The 20,032-nt window shown below is 40.7% G+C and overlaps 5 protein-coding genes and 1 long non-coding RNA gene across 7 annotated transcripts; 4 read left to right on the top strand and 2 right to left on the bottom strand.

Annotated features, from left to right (window-relative positions):
• The first annotated feature begins 95 nt into the window (after positions 1-95).
• Gba1a (Glucocerebrosidase 1a) lies at positions 96-2,036 on the top strand. Its single transcript, XM_020953399.2, has 4 exons — positions 96-168; positions 227-1,239; positions 1,324-1,666; positions 1,737-2,036. Exons 1-4 carry the CDS (start codon positions 111-113, stop codon positions 2,000-2,002), a joined length of 1,680 nt encoding a protein of 559 aa, XP_020809058.2. The 5' UTR covers positions 96-110; the 3' UTR covers positions 2,003-2,036.
• Positions 2,037-3,148: 1,112 nt separating this feature from the next.
• Positions 3,149-4,763, bottom strand: LOC147642611 (uncharacterized). Of its 2 annotated transcripts, none has more exons than XR_015273470.1 (3): positions 4,420-4,641; positions 3,718-4,351; positions 3,149-3,672 (listed from the first exon to the last, which is right to left on the bottom strand). It is a non-coding gene; the product is annotated as an uncharacterized LOC147642611 (long non-coding RNA). The 2 variants fall into 2 exon arrangements; XR_015273468.1 differs by lacking the exon at positions 3,149-3,672 and adding an exon at positions 4,649-4,763 and having other exon boundaries at positions 3,942-4,351; positions 4,420-4,560.
• On the top strand, positions 3,537-6,964 carry Gba1b (Glucocerebrosidase 1b). The gene is made up of 9 exons (XM_020952594.2): positions 3,537-3,655; positions 3,720-3,862; positions 3,989-4,148; positions 4,210-4,357; positions 4,413-4,733; positions 4,803-4,932; positions 5,017-5,133; positions 5,200-5,723; positions 5,821-6,964. Exons 1-9 carry the CDS (start codon positions 3,604-3,606, stop codon positions 5,918-5,920), a joined length of 1,695 nt encoding a protein of 564 aa, XP_020808253.2. The 5' UTR covers positions 3,537-3,603; the 3' UTR covers positions 5,921-6,964.
• A 1,097-nt stretch (positions 6,965-8,061) lies between these two features.
• LOC110186207 (alpha-tocopherol transfer protein-like) lies at positions 8,062-9,607 on the top strand. The gene is made up of 3 exons (XM_020955273.2): positions 8,062-8,732; positions 8,787-9,159; positions 9,217-9,607. The coding sequence occupies exons 1-3, from the start codon at positions 8,440-8,442 to the stop codon at positions 9,469-9,471; spliced, it is 921 nt and encodes a 306-aa protein (XP_020810932.1). The 5' UTR covers positions 8,062-8,439; the 3' UTR covers positions 9,472-9,607.
• A 157-nt stretch (positions 9,608-9,764) lies between these two features.
• LOC110184716 (alpha-tocopherol transfer protein-like) lies at positions 9,765-11,373 on the top strand. The gene is made up of 3 exons (XM_020953339.2): positions 9,765-10,127; positions 10,553-10,925; positions 10,993-11,373. The coding sequence occupies exons 1-3, from the start codon at positions 9,826-9,828 to the stop codon at positions 11,251-11,253; spliced, it is 936 nt and encodes a 311-aa protein (XP_020808998.2). The 5' UTR covers positions 9,765-9,825; the 3' UTR covers positions 11,254-11,373.
• Positions 11,264-19,583, bottom strand: nau (myogenic-determination protein nautilus). The gene is made up of 5 exons (XM_020953327.2): positions 18,449-19,583; positions 15,861-15,983; positions 15,719-15,793; positions 11,689-11,767; positions 11,264-11,618 (listed from the first exon to the last, which is right to left on the bottom strand). Exons 1-5 carry the CDS (start codon positions 19,004-19,006, stop codon positions 11,422-11,424), a joined length of 1,032 nt encoding a protein of 343 aa, XP_020808986.2. The 5' UTR covers positions 19,007-19,583; the 3' UTR covers positions 11,264-11,421.
• Between the last annotated feature and the right edge of the window lie 449 nt (positions 19,584-20,032).

The raw sequence follows: 20,032 nt of genomic DNA, 5'->3' as shown, positions 1-20,032 counted from the left end.
GCCACCAAGTGGCCAGATAAGCCACCAAGACCCAATCCAGCTGGAACCTTCTGTTCGGCAAGTGGCCTCAGTTGACTGGCGGCGATTGGAGTGAACGGTCAACTAGAAAAATGTTTGGCAGCCGAGGAATCTTGGCTCTTGGAGTGCTGCTGCTAATATCAGCTATCGGTAAGTGGTCATTAATCTAGATCATAAACCGAATGTACAATTGAAATTCCTTTTGCAGGTGGTCAAGCCGAATCTATTCCTTGTAAACTTAAGGATGCGGATCACGGCAAGGTGTGTGTCTGCACAGCAGACTACTGTGACTATCTGGAAAACCCCATCGTGACGGAGGACAACGAGTTCGCTTTGATTTCCAGCTCCAAGCTGGGTCTGCGGTTCACCACTTCCAGTGGCAAATTCGGCACAGAGGAGAAATTCACCGTGCCAGACTATGTGGAACCCACTCCGGAGGCTGTTAATGCCAGTATCCTGTCCCGTTTGGTGGATAAGGTGGTGGCCAGTGCCTTTACCTTGGAGTCCCGCGAGAGTGCCATCACTCGCTCGGTGACCCTGCGGCTGGACAGAAGCAAGACTCACCAGAAGATGGTGGGATTCGGAGGCAGCTACACTGGAGCTGTGACCTATTTGGTGGAGAATTTCAAGCAGACGGAGATGGCCGATCATCTCTACAAGTCCTTCTATGCGGAGGATGGGCTGGGTTTTAATCTGATGCGCGTCTCAATTGGCGGCTGTGACTTTGATCTCGAAGCCTGGGCCTATGCCGAGGAAGAGGGTAACACCCAGCTCTCCGACATGGACAAATTGGACGAAAGGGATGTGGGACGAGTGGCTCAGATCAAGCGTCTCGTTGAGGTCTCTGGTGTGAAAAATCTGCTGGTCAAGGGAGCCGCCTGGAGTGCCCCACGTTGGATGAAGACCAACAACAAGTGGACAGGATTTGGGCGACTCAAGCGGGAATACTATCAGACCTGGGTTGACTATCATCTCCGTTGGATCAAGCTGATGGAGGACAATGGGCTACCCATCTGGGCCATTTCCACGGGCAATGAGCCACTCAATGGCATCTTTTTCATGTTTTTCGTGAAGTTCATGAGCATGGGTTGGACACCGCAAACCCAAGCCATTTGGCTAAACGATTACCTGGGCCCTGCGCTTCGTAATTCCGAGTTCAAGGACATTATTCTCTTTGGAAATGACGACCAGCGGTGGTCCTTTCCCCACTGGTTCAAGATGGTAAGTATTTTTCCAAGAGTCAAATGATTTAATTAGCTCAAATTAAACTTCAAAGTTCATATTCCTTATCGCCTCTATTTTCAGATGAACTATACTCGCCCCAACTCGATTGATTATCTTGATGGATTATCTGTGCATTGGTATTGGGATGAAATTTTCGGCAATAGCTTTATTGAGCAGACCACAAAATATATTCCGGACAAGATTATGATTGTTTCCGAGTCCTGCATCGGGGATAAGCCCTGGCAGGCGTCTGCTCCTCTGCTGGGAAGTTGGGAACGTGCCGAGAAATATGCCCGTGACTATCTGGCCAACATTAAGTTGGGCTTCAATGGCTGGATTGATTGGAACATATGCCTGGATGAGGTGGGCGGACCCAACTATGTGGATAATACCGTTGATGCTCCCGTAATAGTGAATACCACAAGTATGTAGAGTCTGAGAGAGAGTCCTTTGTCCTTCGATATGAAATCTAATAATGATTTAAATTCTTCCAGCTTTCGATGAGTTCTACAAACAGCCCATGTTCTATGCCATCGGTCACTTCTCTAAGCTGGTTCCTGAGGGTTCGATCAGGATTGATGCTATTCCCAGTAACGTCAACCTGGACACGGTGGCCTTCCTCCGGCCGGATAACAAGATCGCCGCGGTTCTATTCAACAGCGGACGAGCTGATCTGGACATCTCTGTGGTGGACAGCGTTCGTGGCAACTTTATCGTAAATGTTCCAGCTAGATCCATTCACACTTTGTTGTACAATTGAACAAAGTTTCGAAATAAATTTTGTTCAAACTCAATTGGGTTTTGTTTAAGAAAAATATATATTTATGTATAATTAATAACTAATGCTAAAGGGGTGGTGATAGTACAAATATTATGGGTATTAAAACAACCTCTCTGAGAAGCAATACACATTTGATTTATAAAGTTAGTACTTTGTTAAGAAAATTTCGATGTCACACTACTTATTTATATATTTACTTGATATTATGATACTTTAATTTAGCATTATAAAAAGAATATTATCTTATGAGAAGGTGTGGTGAATAATGTTTTTATACCCTTGCAGGGTATTATAATTTCAGTCAGAAGTTTGCAACGCAGTGAAGGAGGCACCTCCGACCATATAAAGTGTATATATTCTTGATCAGGATCAACAGCCGAGTCGATCTAGCCATGTCCGTCTGTCCGTTTCTACGCAAACTAGTCTCTCAGTTTTAAAGCTATCTTAATGAAACTTTATAGTTAGCATTCTATATACTCTCACTCAAATATATGTCGGAACGGACGACTATATCATATAGCTGCCATTGGAATGACCAGAAAATTGTTACAAAAAAAATTATAACATTTTCAGTTTTCAGCAGATTTATATCAAATTTGAGATATAGCCATTTTATTATACTCTACAATTCTGTGTAAAATATTATGAATATCGAAATTGTATAACTACCATTATTCTTATGTTAAAGTCTTTTATGTATACTTTTAGGCATGTTTTGTGTAACTTCACAGGGTATTATAATTTTCGTAAGAAGCTTGAAAAACAGTGAAGGAATCATTTCCGACCCTATAAATAATATATATTCTTGATCAGCAAGAACAGCTTAGTCGATCTGGCTACATATGTCCGACAAAAATTTAATTTTTTCAAAATATTCAAAATTTTATAAGGGTAAAATCGTTAAAATTATCAAAAATTACCCAAAAATTATAATTTTTTTAAGTTTTATATTGAGTATGCAGATTTATAAACCTAATAAAAACTAACATAGGAACGCTCTCCGAATTAAAATCAATCCATTTTTGGGTAAGTTCTGAGTATTTTAAATTTTGATTTGTTGATTAAAATTGCCATATAAAAGTATTCATATGTAAGAGAACAATAGTCTGATATTTCTTTATATATATATATTTAATAGTTAAATAAAAATAAACAAAAATAAAAACAGAATAATTTTAATTTATATATCAAAAGATTCAAATTAAATGAATGGAAAAATGTGATGAAAATTAAATGTTAGGCATATTTCTTTAAATATTAATTTTCCTCTGCTATTTGTAACCCCTTCTCTTTTTCCCACTCCGCCTCTGGTTTTGCATAACTTTTACTTTTGATTGCGTGCGCCGATTTCCAAGTGGGAACACCATGACTGCCGGGCACAACAAGTTGCTTTATCAAATCAAAACCAAAAGCCGGGCCCCTGGGTCAAGTAATGCTCATAAACAACAAGAGCAAATTGAGCGAAATTCGGTGATTCGATCAGAGAAACGAGAGTCCCGGATCGAGCCACTCTCAATCCGAGCTCAGTTTGCGAGGTGCCTTCACTCGAGCCGCATCGTTCCCATTTTGCAGGGCGAAAAATGATTCAAATTTGGCATTGCTTTCTTTTTGCACTGCTCTCGATCGGGGCAGGTGAGTGAGCCTGAAATCTACCTGAGATTTTAAGAAATATATACACAATAAATGTATCTTACAGGTGCCTCCTCTGAGCAGATGCCCTGCGATCTGCGAGAGACGAGCCATGGAAGCGTTTGTGTGTGCAACAGCACCTACTGCGATTACCTGGAGCAGCCGGAGATCACTGATAGCAACCAGATTGTGGTGATCAGCTCCAGTAAGGTGAGTCAGCAGGATTGGTACATAGCTCATAGATGCTTTTCGGGTTTTGTTGCTCAAGAAGATTTGTCAACTCAGCTCATTAAAGTAAATAAATATATATATTGTATAAACAAAATTATCTTGCAGGATGGCTTACGTTTCCAAAAGACAACTGGTGACTTTGCCAGCCAGAAACCCTTGGTGGTGCAAGATAAACAATCCATAGATGAGAACTTCAAGGCAGAGGCCATTGTGGTGGATCAAGGCCGAGCCTGGCTGCAGTTGGCCAACATACCCCAGAGGCTTTGTAGCTGAAGAAACCTCTTAAAAGTATATACACAAATCTAATATTCTTCTCTATAATGCAGTTATCAACTCCAGTGTTCGTACTCTTCGTGTATTTGTAAATCGAGAGAAGCGTTTTCAAAAGGTTTCCAATTTTGGCGGAGCCTTCACCGGCACAGTCTCGTATTTACTAAAGCAATTACCTCAAGAGCTGCAGGATCATGTCTATAAGTATAAACAAGAAATTTATATAATAAACTCAAAGTATAACATTATTTCTTGCCAGATCCTACTTCCATCAAGATGGTATAGCATACAACACCGTTCGCATGTCCATTGGTGGCTCAGACTTTGACCTAGAACCTTGGGCCTACAATGAATGGCCCCGGAATGATCTCCAGCTGAGTAACTTCACCGAACTGGATCCCAGGGATCTGCAGAAAATAGAGCAACTAAAGCGGTTGAAAATCGTCGGAGACCTAGATGAACTAAAGATCATGGGCGCCGCCTGGAGTGCCCCGCCCTGGATGAAGAGCAACGATCGCTGGACGGGATTTGGTCAACTAAAGACGGAATACTACCAGACATGGGCTCTTTACCACCTCAAGTGAGACATTAGCCATGGATCTGCCGTATTTATGAGACACTTTTTTTTTTGTTGTGAAAATCTTTACAGATTCCTCGAGCTCATGCAGGCTAAAAATATGCCGATCTGGGCCATATCCACGGGCAATGAGCCGCTAAACGGCGTCATCGGTTTCTTCTTTGTGCACTTCATGAGCATGGGCTGGACGCCCTGGCAGCAGGTACGAGACATTAACCACTAGCTTTTGCTATTGGCCATCGATCACGATTCTGGCTATTAAGCATCTTGACGTATTTTCGGTCAGGCTATTTGGCTGAACGACAATCTGGGTCCAACCATCAGGAGGAGCTCCACACAGAGCAAGGTGCTCATCTTTGGCAACGATGACCAGCGATACACATATCCCTCGTGGTTCCGGAAGGTGAGTGTGATCTGGGATGGGATGGTATACATATGAATATAATCACTTAAATATGTTTTTTTTTAGATGCGCTCCTCTAGAAACAACTCTTTGTCCTACCTGGATGGTCTGGCTGTGCACTGGTATTGGGATGAACTAGTTGGCCCTCAGCTCATCGACCAGGCGCACTCGGAGATGCCTGAAAAGCTGCTCCTAAATACAGAGTCCTGCATCGGGGACAAACCCTGGCAGACCCATGGCCCTGAGCTGGGCAGCTGGCAGCGGGGAGAGAGCTACATGCGAGCCTATACCCAGGATATGAGGCATCACTTCAACGGTTGGTTGGACTGGAACCTGGTGCTGGACGAGCAGGGTGGACCCAACTATGTGAATAACTTTGTGGATGCACCGGTCATTGTGAATGCAACCAATCGCCAGGAGATATACAAGCAACCAATCTTCTATGCCATTGGACACTTCTCCAAGTTCCTCCCTGCAGACTCTGTGCGCATCGAGGCGAAGATTGAGAACGAAAGCAATCCCTTCACCCAGCTAAGTGTGGTGGGCTTCCAACGTCCCGATGGCAGTGTGGCTGTGATCATCTACAATGGGTAAGTCAATAGTTTTTATTATTCCCTAGTTTATTTTTCCAAAACTGTATCTATTTCGGTTTCCCTAATGGTTACTCTATCTCCTCTATCTTTGTAGCCAGAATCTGCCGGTGGATGTGGCCCTCAATGATAGCCAGCGTGGTATGATCGGTCTTCGATTGCCGCCGCGCTCCTGGCACACGGTGCTCTATAAGTGAAGAGCGGGTTTTCTATCCTATTTCCCCATTCCCGGAACCAAAGTCCACAAAAGTTGTTGTAATTTAATTTAGGAGTAGAGTTCAGGAGGAGTCCAGCTGCTGCCGCTGCTGCTGCCCAAAGGACCAATTGAGGCTCAAGTGGCATAGCGGGAGCGGAAGCCCATAAATTGTGCCCTCAACAGGATGCTCGCAGGATAAGATGCTTGTGAGGATGTTACGCCAGAGCTATATGCCAGCGGAAATTTGTTTAAGCCGCTCAATTTGCCGGAACGCGTCTGTTTACAATGAAATTTCATTTGCCGTTTAATGCCGGCGCTCCTCCTTTATTTCATTTTATCATGTATGTATTTTTTCGGGCAAAATACAAACGACATGCTATATACTACATAACATATATCGGAGCACATCTCTCGGATCAAGTTGAGTGACAACTGCCAGTCGAGCGGCAACAACGTCCAACCGAAAGAAACAAAAAAAATAACATCTCTCGTGTAGCTCTTTGGGGTTTCGTCTATTTGTTCAATATGCTCTATAAATATGAATGTCAATTGAGCGCCAAGCAAATGCATTTTCCCGCTTTTCCCCGCTCTTGCCGCTTTCCCCCAGCACTTGGCGCACAAAATGGGGCGTTTTATGTAAGTCTATAAATTAAAACATGAAACGTTTATAAACCCATATGACGACTGGTGGTTGTGGCAGCCTCAACTGCGGTGATGCGCTTTCTTTCCATTTTTTTTGTTTTAAAATAAATTAAGAATATTATGAATATAAATATGTGCATTACTCTGAAGAAGAGTTCTGATGATGCGAATTTTCCTTAGAGGAGGAAAGAGAAGTGGGGAATGAGGATGTATATTTTAGAATATAATATAATATAACATACAATGTATAAATATATGTTGATAGATCCTTTGTAAAACAATCCAACTATGGATTCGCTTGTAGAAAAAAGGGATAAAAGGACTTCTGATTGATTCTGATTCATTCTTTGAATGCTTGTAAGCCATACATATATATAATTATATATATAAATACATCTTAAAATGTTTTCAATATTTTGCTTAATGACAGTTTATGCTGCACCCCTTAACGTCTTTAAAAACTAGATATTGATACCTTTAGCAAACACTTTCTATACTTCACTAGTCTTACCTAAGCTAATTTGATTGAATTTTGCAATTAAAGTTATACAAAATATATTTGCAGCATCTTAAGTAAGATATTTCAAAATAAATTTATATTTTCACAATGAGATATTCATAAATAAGAACAAAAGGCAGTCAAGTACCAAACATATGCATTTCCCTCCCGGTTTAGCGAGCATATCTCAAGTGCTTACAGCGAAACACACTTATCAGCAATGAGCGTGTCAATTACATACCCCAAGCCCCTGTAAGTACCCCTGCAATTGCTACCCCTTTTGCTCAAGAAAGTGCCAACATCGGGCAATGTGTTGAGTGCACTGCAGTGCAGTGTTAATGAGCCTCATTATTAATATGGCAGCGATATGTTTGTGTCATGAGAGCAATGGGGACGCTGCGAAGGGAATTTACACGCGCTGCCCTGTCATCAGTGAGATCAAAGCACACAGCCTCCAGAGGAGACACAGAGTCCTCCATGGCCATAATGTGTTATGAGTTATTGGTAAAAGAGAGGGAAGCAGGGGAAGAGAGGAGTGGGAGCAGCAAACTGATCCGCTTCCTGGCATCCAAGATCGCCAGCTTGTCAGCAGCTGACAGCGCCATGTCACAGCAATTTGCCCGTAGGTGTTCCACGTCAGCTCGAACACCTACTCCGGGGGATATTGGTGTAATGCCCTGTGACAGTCACTCACTCCGCGACACTCAAATTGAATGCTCAAAGCGAAAACTGGATACTATTTAGCGTTTAGATTTATTTCGGGCATTAAACGGAGATCGCATTTCAAGAGCGGCAGAGAGTACTGATACACTGGGGGAAATGAAAGGGAACTCGAAGTAATAACTTCACTTAAAGAAAATATAAATTAATATCTCTAGAAACCCTGACTATCATCTGCTTCAAGCAAAAGGATCTTTTACAAATAATTTTTTTATATAGAAAGGTGTAACTAACTTAAGAACTTCCCTATAATTTTTTACATATGTATTTAGGATATATTTCTTCAAGTGCCTGCATTTCCCAAATGTCAACGAGAAGGGCACTTAAGTGTCTTCCCCAGACGGGCGCCGGATGTGCACTATTATTCCATCATACTAGGCCCTAGGTTCTCTCTCCTACCAATAACCATATCCCAAATCCCATTCCCAGGAGCTGGAGAAAAGTGCAAGTTACAAAAGCGTGTTAGATACAGGGTCCATGAAGCGATTGTATATATTTTCCCCAATTCGATTCGCTTACCCCTGATAAGATTAGATTAGGAGAGACCAACCAACCCACATGGCATCGTGGGGGAAATATACAAATTAGCCAGTTATAGGTATCATAGCCCACATATTCGGAGCCCAAATGCTGTCAAACACCGCATAGCTGCCACCAAAATGCGACGTCCGCTCTCGCCGACCCTGGCCAAGCTGGCCGAGAAGGAGGTGAATGAGACACCCGATCGGATTCAGCAGGACATCATTATCCTTAGAGTATGGATACGTCAGCAGCAGCATTTGCGTGCTCGCACGGATGTTGATTTCTTGATTGCTTTCCTCCGACGCTGCCGGTATAGTCTGGAGGAGACCAAGCGAAGGATTGATCGTTACTTCACCCACTACAACCTGTTCCCGGAGATCATGAATAATCGATGTGTGACACAACGACTGCTGGACATCAATCGATTGGGGTGAGTTGGGTTATAAACTTCTTTATATAGTTATACTCATTCCTTTTTCTTTAGAGTTTGCCTGTATCCTGACATGCCCAAGGGCGACAGCCGCACTGCCATATTCATTGCCCGCTTTGGACACTTTGATCCCAACCTGTTTATGCTGCGTGAGATCTATCACTTCTCCTCGATGGCCATGGAGGTGATAGCCTTGGAGAATGACTATGCCTCACTGGCTGGGATCTGTGAAATCATAGATTTGGAGGGAGTTAATTCCGACAAGATGAGGCGCTTTGACAGGGTTCTCTTTCGCAAATGGTGGAATTGGTTGTACAATTGCAGTCCCCTGAAGGTGAAGGAAATGTACATTATCAACATGCCCAAGGATATTCAGGGCACTGTCATGTTTCTCTACAATGTGCTCAGCATGCAGGTCAACTATCCGGTGGGTATAACAATTTACTAATTAATTAATACAAATACAAATAAAAATGTTCTTTAGATACGCGTCCTGAAGAACAGCGAAGAGCTGATCGAACACATTGGCAAGGATTCGCTGCCGGAGGAGTATGGTGGCACCAATGGCCACATGGGCGAGTGCATGGCCTATATGGAGGATCTCCTAAACAGTTATCGCGGCTACTTTGAGCAGGATTGCAACTATGGCACCATTGAGGAGCTGCGTCATGGAGAGATTGCCACCTATGAGGCGGAATTTGGGGTCAGCGGATCCTTTCGCCGCCTTAATTGGGATTAACAGTCTAAAGTCTTATCCAAACCCGGAAGCAGGAAGCCTAACACCCTGACTTTGTCAATCGGAAAGCAATAGCCATATAAACATTCCAAGCTCCGTTGTAGAGTCGATCAATTAAAGATAACGTTTACTTATCGCCTATCTATGCACTCGGCTATCTGTATCTGTATCTGTATTCCTCGGACCCTCGGGTTTTGTGTGTTCGGGTTGCCGTTCCAGCTAGTTTACAAGGTGTTGTTGCTATTGCTGCGATTAGATAGCGTCAACGCCATCGTCACCACACCCAGGCAAAAGCCTCGACTTCGTGGGTGCGTCAGTAGCTGCGGCATTCAGTTCAGCATTAGAACGAGCGCCGGAATGGCGACCACCCTGAGACCTCTCGACCCCAAACTGGCCGCTTTGGCCAAGAGCGAGTGCAACGAGGAACCCGCTCAGCGTGCTGAGATCGTGGCCACCATCCAGACATGGATTACCAAGTCACCGCACCTCAAGGCACCCACGGATGAGCACTTGATCCTGGCCTTCCTGCGACGGTGTCGCTTTAGCCAGGAGGAGACCAAGAGGCGATTTGATAACTATTACTCCTTGAAGAATGTGTTCCCGGAGGTGCTGGGCTCCCGGCAGGTGGACGATGCCTTGCTGACCCAGCTCCAAAGAGGGTGCGTTTTGTTTATAAAAAATATCCCTAATTGGATTAGGCTTTCTGTGGATTAAAGTGTGTTTAATTAGTGAAGTTGTCCAATTGTAAATAGAGTACAACAAATTGACCGCTTTATGGCATTATAATATCGTGTCTAAAATAAATTCAAGTTTACATTTCTAATCAGCAATGTCAAAAGTTAACCAATTTACTCAAAAAACTTATCATAGCTCTGATTTAAAAATAATTTATTCACTCATTATCTATGGAGAATTACGTGGTAAAGGTTTTGTTAATTTCGTGTTGTGTCTTAACATTAAATATGTGATTCAATTTCAATATAATTTGCAATAAATTATGAAAAAATTGAAAGGGAGACATAAAATGTTCAGATTCTATTACTTAACTATTAAACCTTAAATAATTTAATAAATATTCTTCCAGAATCCATGTGATACCCACACGACCAGTTAGTGCCGAAGGACCGCGGGTCATCATCTCCCAGTTTCGGAATATTGATCCCAAAAAATCGAATCCTCGCGAGGCCTTCAAGCTGGTCTTCATCATGCTGGAACTCCTGGCTTTGGAATGTGATAATGCCTCAATCTCGGGTCTGGTCTGGGTGGTAGATTGCCGGGATGTGACCATGGAGCAAATGATGCAATATGATCCATTTCTGCTAAAGAAATCCTTTGCTTTGGTGGAGCAGTGTATGCCCCTGCGATTTGCAGAGATTCACTTGATTAACATTAGGAAAGAGGGATTCGCCATCTTTAGTTTTGTGACCAAGTTTCTGCCATCCAAATTGCCATTTAAGGTGAGTGTTTTTACGTTCTTTATTTCTTTAATTAATATAATTTAACTTCCCTTACGTTCCCTTACAGTTCATGGTGCACAAAAAGTCCGAGGACCTGTACCAACACCTGCCCCGAGATGCCATGACCATTGAGTATGGTGGCACCAATGGTTATCAGGCAGAGTCCGTGGATTATTGGCGCCAAAAGCTTTTGGAGAAAAAGGAATACCTGGCCAAGGATGCCCAGTATGGAACCAATGAGAAGCTACGTGTGGGATTGGCCAGTGCCTGGGCCAATGGAGAGCTGGACGGGATGAGTGGTTCCTTCCGCAAACTGGAACTGGACTAAAAGACTTCCCTTCCTGTGTTGTTGTGTATATTGTTTACTTTTTAAATTAAGTACTAAAGCTATATAAATAATTTAAGGCCTATTGGGGTCACTGGGGTATCTCGTGTATCCTCTTAAAAATATCTTTACAATTGTCTAAATGGGGGGGGGGGAGAAAGGATCTTAATGTTAAGTGCTGCATTTCCGTTTGAAGTTTGTGTGCAGAGAAGTGGCTGATCCTGTGGATACCGTCGAGGGCGGTGTCTTGGAATCTACAGGAGTGGGCGTGGCCTTGTTTTGAATGGGACTCGTTGTGCTCTTGTTAATGCTTTGAACAATGAGATTTAGACAGTCCAAACTTGAGCCATTGGCATTGCCCTCGAAGTCTGTTCAAAAAAGAAGTTTAAATTGTTTAATTAGGAAAACTAAATATTAGTTCTGTAGATTTTTAATTACCTGAAAACTGACCATACTTTTCCATATGCTTGTTGTAGAAACTTAGTTTATCTTCCAGATAAGCGCCGGCATATGAGCTCTGCAACGATACACACAGTAGAAATTAACTTTTAGTTTTATTTTTTGGGGGGAAACGATAAATTACAAAAATGTGTCGCCGGCGAAATGACAACGTCAAACTGTGCTCTCTCTCCGGGGCCTGCCTGTCAACTTGGCCAACGAAATGCCATATGAAATGCAGTCTAATGACGAGATTAGGCCAAAATTTGTGTCAGCCAAGTAAGGATTCTGCTGCAGGCCAATTAAAATGCATTGAACCAATGCGGGAAAGTGCATTGTCTGGCGCACTCCGTGCCCCATTGTGTGTTCGTGTGGTGTTGCATTGTGCACACTTATTAGCAATTAAATTAATTTGATGCAATATTTTTTGCTGCGCATACGCAGACGACAGGGCCATCCGGAGATGCGCCCATTGGGATTTCATTAGAAAAAATTCGCAAAGCAAATTATAATTGCCCCTTCTGGGTGGTGGTGGTGATGGTGGAGATGGGTTTTCCTAGCCGACACTGCGTCTGCAAGGATCGGAAAATGCGGGGCATCCCAAAGTGTTTTGTGTTTATATTTAGAGGACAACAAAGTCTCCTCCGAGCAGAACAACAGAATTCAACCCAAACCGAACTGAACAGAAGCAAAACTAGCGACAGAAACAGAGCAACCTCACACTGCACTTTTATAAAGCGATTTATCATTTTCCAAGCGTTTAGTGACAGCCTGCGCTCGATATGCGACAGCTCAGGCAGATACACTGCGAGAAATCCTAGGGGAATATCTGGGAATTTTTCTATAATTATTCCTTTTTCTTAATGACTTTTTTAAGGCTCTTAATTTGAAAAAATTCTGGTACTATTTGTAATAACAAAATGGATTCACATAACATAAATAGTTTTTCATCTTAAGTAATTGGTTCAAAGTTTAATAAATGTGTTAATTATGTCATCCAGAGTGTCCTTAAAAATACATTTCCTTTACAATTAAACTTAATCAAAGCAGGCTCATCTCTTAAATAGAATATTCAAGTACATGCAAAGTATGCTCTTAAAAAAATGTGGTACAATTTAATTTTCTTTCTTTTTAACTACATCTTCTCTGTGCATTAATGTGTATATATGTCTATATGGGATTTTCGGTGTATTTATTTTTTTGCTTCCCCCGAGCAGATCACACTTCTTCGGGGCATATATCATGCGCTTGTATCTGAATGAAATGCCACTTATCACTTGGCATTCCGTTTCTGGGGGTTGCGTAAAGATCTTAAGCCGCTTTTTGGCGCGCTCCTCTTAGAAGTTCTCCAACGATCCTCATTTTCTTGTAACGGATATGCGGAATTATACGATTTGTTAACCACAACATTAAAAAAAACATGAGAGTTTTCCCATGAAATATGCTTTTCATATGCTAAATTCATTTTTGGAAAATGAAGACTTCTTAGCTTAGAAAATGTTTACATTTTGGCAGATTAATAAGCTAACCTAAATATTAAAAATATATGTCATTGGAACCGTAATAAAATGTGTTAAAAATAAACTTAGTTACTCATTCACCTATTCTAAACCACAAAAAGTACATTCCTTGTCTTTAAAAGTTCCCCTTAACAATTTCTTTATCGAGTTTATTCGTTCTTAGAATCTAGAAATCCCTAATAATTAAACATGTGAATAAAAATTAAAATTTCTCTTGTTGTTTACCACCCATTAAATCCTCATTTATTAACCATTTTGAACATGCCTTAAATTTCAGTGAAATATTTGCACTTATCTGACACTGTGATTGAGCTTTAAAGTCAGCCAAAGATAAGAAAGTGTATGCCAAACATATCTATGTTATGTTCGCGTGTTGCACCTAATAAACTTTTATTGGGGGGAAGCCTATCAAGGACTGAGTCATTTACAAGTACATTTATCAATGGGCCATTGGCACCCACATCTCGTTCTGAGTCATTTGCACCTAAAAGTCCACTATCTGGACACACAAATGATTACTGTTACCAGTTACGTAGAAAGTCTGCTGATAGACGGTTTGGCATTTGATTTTTGGCCATACGCTGAACATCTGGCCCTGAAGTACTCTAGGTTTATTATGGTGGCGATAAGTAAATTCATAAAAAACAGGGTAATTTAAGAGGTTATCTACTGATTAAAATTATTAAGTGACAGTATTTTAATCCAGGTACTCGAAAGTGCATTCGATTTCTTTTGTTTTAAATAAAAGAAAGAAAGAATTACTAAGGAAAAGTATTAAAATTATACTAAATTTTTCAATGTGAATATATGTATATATATTAAAATTATATTAGTGAAAGCAAAGATGTATCTTTTCTAGTTTGTTATCTTATTGTAGAACTTCATTCAAGTGACTTTTAAATTAATTTCGAAAGATGATTACTTAAAGATACGTTACCTACAAGATACTAACTTTTCTTAAGGAAATCGTGAGATATGTACCTACAAGATACTTTTCTAAAGGAAATCGTATCATATACAGCTTAAAAATATTAGATTTTAAAGAACTCTTTTAAAAGGAATTGTAAGATATTTAGGTACAAGATACTTTTCTAATGGGAATCGTAAGATATGTACCTATGAGATACTATACAGTTCTATAGAAAATCGTAAGATATTTACTCACAAGATCCTACACATTAAAGAGATGTTCTAAAGATGTTTACCAAAAAGATACTACACATTAAAGAACTCTTCTAGAGAAAATCGTGAGATATTTACCCACAAGATACTCCACATTAAAGATCTATTCTCAAGGAAATCTCCTGTTTAAATCTGTGAAGCGACAATATCAACGGCACAGGTTTATAAATACACACAAGCTCCAATGAATGGATATGGATGAGATGGATGGATTGCCGGGGTCTGAGATGCATTTGAATGTCTGCACGTTTGGCGGGGTGCCAGTTTTTAATCAAACTATGGCTGCACATTAATATCTGCCAATGGGGGGCGCAGTCAACTGCTGGCGGCATACAAATATGCAAAGTTTTATGGTAAATTAACAAATTTGTACATTAAAAATGTGAAAAACTTGAACAAACTGCATGGAAATCACTCAACCCGAAAGGCAAAAAGGGCGGGCGTGAGATCTGGGATCACTCCCAGCGGATGGCAAAAATGTTTGCATAATTGTTGACAATTTGTTGGACTGTCAGGCCCCACCACATCCCCTTCCCCAAAAGTCTTGCAACACCTTTCGAGTAAAGGAAAAAAAAAACACCCCAAGATCTTGTCATGTTTTTCCTGTGCAATTTGTCAACTGACACAATTCTTTGTGTGTTTCCCTGCGACATATTTTGAAACAGAGAAAACCGATCGCTGCAGCAATCCCTATATACAGGAAAAACTCCAAACGAAGGCAAACGAATTTGTTGTAATTAATTTACAACACGATTTCCATTTTCATTTATAGTCCAGCAGGGCGGGCGTTAGTCGTTGGTTGGGCTTATAAAAAGAAAATTTATTTATTGCATTTCCCTAAATGCAGACAACGACCCTTTCCCTGCCGCCCGTAAATTCTCCGGCGATTTGTCCTCTGCCTATTTTTTTGGGAAAACTTTTCAGCCCCCTCCGTAGAAACATAATTCATAAATTCAGGAGAGGAAGAGGAGCTAGCTCGGTTGCCTGCCTGGGGAGCTTATTAAGTCGCACGTCAGCGAGGGCATAAATTTTGGTCAGCAGATACAACAGAAGATATCCATTCGAATCTTTCGGATGCGACTCTTTTTTGGGGCCGTGTACCAGATGTATATTCTATTTTCATGTTGTTCGGCAAAAGCGGCAGATCTCTCAGACCCTGAGATTTTGATGAATGTGCGCGTCGCCAAAGAAAAATGTACGAAAGTGTTGCCCATGCATGAGAATTTTACGAGAAAATAATTGCGGAACGTATTTCGGCGATATAACATTGCGATTCTGGGCTTAATATTAATTGGCGTTCAGTGTTTTGGTTTGCCGGCTAAACTTACCAGATAATCGGATTGACAACCCTTGCCGCTTAAACTGGGCGCCAGGCTGTCGCCATCGCGATTTGGCGACGATTCCTGAAAGTCCCACAAATAAATATTAAATGCTTAAATTCTCTAAGAGATTATAATAATATATCCTTACCTGCAGCAGATCCTCCAGGCTCTCAATGTACTCAATGGCATTGCGCAAAATCTCGACCTTGGGCAGACGCTGGTTGGGATTGGATGATGTGCGTCGCTTGAGGATCTCAAAGGCCTCGTTAACCTAAAATGTGAAAATGAAAAAGTATAATCAATTAATGGCCATCGTTGAAATCATGGAAATCCATTAGGAGCATCATAAAAACACACACACAGAGAGACGTGTTGTTCTCCCCCGTTAAGAGGCTCTTTAATAAAACATATTTTAAATTAAATAGAGCATAAAATGTTCAACAATTAAACGTCTGTCGGTTTATGACAGCCACCAGTGTCACACAGTTCCCTCTCCGTTCCCTGTTCCCCTTTTTTCCGGATTGGATCCGAACCCCTATCCATCCGTTAATGTCTCCATGTGGAGCTATAAATACGTGCGGTTCGTCCAAAACTTTTACGATTGTCGAACTCATAAATGCCGCTGTTTAACTCTTGGTCTTGGCAAATCTTTATGCTTAACGCCTGCTGGGTGGCTTCCCTTTCCCTTATGCCATCAATGCCTTATTGCCCTGCGGATCGCAAGTGGCGATGTGTTAATTTTGTGGGGAGCTGATGCTCCTCAGGATGACATTGCAACAAAGTTGCAGTCCTTAATCGTAGGCAGAGGATTTTCAAGACTATAGTGATCTATTTTTGGATTTCAATAAGAATCCTGAACTAATAAACCAGAGAACTCTTTTAGATATAGTATAAAGAACTCCTTCAACTCTTTCTAGGAAGTTCCTATCAATTCATAATATTCTAATCTAATTTCAAAATGTTACACATGGATTTCAATAGACAAATATTCATTACCCTATCTATAAGAATGTTTTTGTGTTTAAGGAAGATAGTTTTGCAATTATTGTATTGAAGCATATTTATACCCTTGCAGGGTATTATATTTTTATTCAGAAGCTTGAAATTTAGTGAAGGAGTCATTTCCGACCCTATATCTTGATCAGCAATAAGAACTGAATCGATCTAGTCATATCTGGTCCAAAAATAAATTTTTTTTAATTTTTTCAAATTTTTATAAGGGGTTACATCGTTAAAATTGTCAAAAAAAAAGGGCAAAAATTAAAAATTTTTAAATTTTAAATTGAGTATGCAGTTTTATAAACCTTAAAACAACTAACACAGAACAGCTTCTCGAGTTGAAATTAATGCATTTTTGCCTTAGTTATGAGTTTTTTTATACTTGGTTTTGTCGAAAAAATAGTCATACAAAAATCTTGATAAATATTGATCTAAATAATTTTAATATTTTAAGCTTAGCTGTGCTTGATTTCTGATTAAAGCCTATAATTTAATTGCAAACTGCAAAAGTATATGAACTTCGACATGCCAAATTTACTTTTCTTCTCGTTATACCCTTGCAGGGTATTATAATTTCAGTCAGAAGTTTGCAACGCAGTGAAGGAGGCACCTCCGACTATATAAAGTATGTATATTCTTGATCAGGATCAACAGCCGAGTCGATCTAGCCATGTCCGTCTGTCCGTCTGTCCGTCTGTCCGTCTGTCCGTCTGTCCATCTGTCCGTCTGTCCGTCTGTCCGTCTGTCCGTTTCTACGCAAACTAGTCTCTCAGTTTTGAAGCTATCTAAATGAAACTTTGTAGTTAGCCTTCTATATACTCTCACTCGTATATATGTCGGAACGGGCCGGATCGGACGACTATATCCTATAGCTTCCATAGGAATGATCGGAAAATTTTTACAAAAAAAATGTTAACTTTTTCAGTTTTCAATAGAATTGGCTCAAATTTGAGATATAGCGATTTTACTATACTCTACAATTGTGTATAAAATTTTATGAAAATCGGACTACTATATCATATAGCTCCGATAGGAACGATCGAGAAATTAATACAATTAAATTTATAACTTTTCCAGTTTTCAGCTGATTTTCATCAAATTTGAGATATAGCCATTTCATATAAGTCTTAAATTTTGTGGCAAATTTCATGAAAATCGGACGACTATATCATATAGGTTCCATACAAACGATCGTTTGATGTAGAGGAAAAAAATCTGTGACTGTAAAATTGCAAATATAATATGTATAGGTGAATGAAATGAAAGCAGGTATTACTTCATTGTTTTTAAACACAAATATATATAATTAATATTGTATGGATTCCTATTCACAGAAGTTCTATCTGCAAGGGTATATAAACTTCGGCGTGCCGAAGTTAGCTTTCTTTCTTGTTCTTATTTAAAATTAAAAATGCTGGTTTATTAAGCTAAAAAGAACTATCTTGGAAAAGCTTTCCGAGTTACAATTAAAATTTTTTTGGTTTGTTAATATCGATATCTAAATTAATCTCCTGATACATTACTTAACTTTGGTTTCTTGAAGCTAATTTCCCTTCTTGTTATAATATAAAGTATGAAACTAAGTGCACATAAACATAATATTTGTTTTTTGTCCTCTTCTCGACTTTTTTTCTGTATTAATTATTCTTAGTTTTTTTTACTTTTTAATTGTTTGATTTTATTATTAAAAAAAAAGTTTGAACTTTGATTATATAAATTTTCGATTTCCTCCCTCACCTTTCTCAATCTCCGGCGTTCCCGCATTGTGGCCGCCTTCCGTCGATCCACGGTGACACTTTTCTTTTTGCACGCCTTGCAGGCCCAGGTGAGACAAGGACGCGAGGATTGGGCCGAGGAGCACACAAGCGGTGCCAGGACATGCTCCTCCGAACTGAGGCTACTATTCTCATCATCATAATCCGTGGTGTAGATGGGTGAAGGCGTCATATTCATGCCCAGCTGCTTATCCACTTCCGCCGGATGGTTGCCATTGCCAAAGCTGCAGGACGATACCGATCCAGTCATGGGAATGGAGGCAGAGGCAACATGGTTTCCGGCGCCACCTTCACCGACGGCATTGAATCTGCTAAAGAAATTCTGCAGAGTCTGGTGGGGATTCTGGCCAGGATGTGACTGCTGTTGATGCTGCTGCTGGTGTTGATGCTGATGCTGATTCTGATAGCTGTTGTAAGCCCCATAACTAGGATGCGATTGCTGGCCATAACCGTGGTTGTATTCCTGCTTGATATTGTGACCTGCAGGCATTTCATCACTGCCACTATTGTACTTGGTCATTTTGAAGGCACTTTTAAGGATTCACTGAGATTAGGTTTATATTTATTTTTATTTGATTTATCCTCTTTTATTAAGGGTCTTTTGGCCACTATCAGTACATTTTTTAAAACTCTCCAACGCTCGAGTAAGAACTGATTTCAAAACTGTCACAGTTTCCTTTAAAGTTGTACAAATTATTTCACTATTAATTAACAAATAATTAAATATCTGATGTATTTGTATATTTCTTTTCTCTAAAGGTGCGATCCTTTGATTATTGTCAGCCACAAAACAAAATGTTAACTAAAATGCAGCAAATGTTTTGTATTGGTAATCATTCACTGCCTACAGAAGCTTCAATTTCCAATAAGTTAATTTGAATAAGTTAACTTCCGATTTTTTGTAGTTATTATTTTGTAGTTAACTTTATTATAATTTGAAATCACTTTTTGCTGTGACTCCTCCCGTATTCACGACGTTCTTGCGAGCCACAGAGAGTACGTACCGCCGTCCGTCGCAAACGCAACACATTTGGTGACAGTGACGGCGCTGAGGCGATGCAGACCGGAGCTGGGATCCTCCTCGGAAAGATGCCCAGATGTGCTCCCGATCTGCTCCGCGATCTGCTGCTGCGTTTTGAGTGGCTGCTCTCGAGTGGATTCTATTTTTGTACCGCCCGCCATTAGACGACATTGGCGGTTGTCTAAGGCAGAAGGACGCCGAACGGAGGCCACGCCCCCCTTTTAGTGAGAGTATTTACGATGGGGCCATGCGGATTTTCCGCTCAATGAAAAGCGTGAAGAGCCTGAAAAGCGTGAAAAGCAGCAGCAGGGAGAGGCGACAAGAGACGATGTTTTCGAAAGGCTTATCAAATAAATTCGATCCTACCTGGCGGCCGGCGATTAGTGCGGGGCATAAATTAATCGTGGGGGAGCCGAGCAATTCGTTAATGTGACACTTTTAGTGGAAAGTGTCCCTCCATCCCGCCAACCCCCAAAGTGCCACTCCAAATCCGAATCCCCAAAAATCAAATTGAGCAAAAAAATA

Source organism: Drosophila serrata, unplaced genomic scaffold (genome assembly GCF_035046125.1).
Source record: "Drosophila serrata isolate PLE 108 unplaced genomic scaffold, ASM3504612v1 contig_382, whole genome shotgun sequence".
In the NCBI taxonomy this organism is placed as follows: Eukaryota; Metazoa; Arthropoda; class Insecta; order Diptera; family Drosophilidae; genus Drosophila; species Drosophila serrata.
This window is presented reverse-complemented; position numbering and strand designations above follow the sequence as displayed.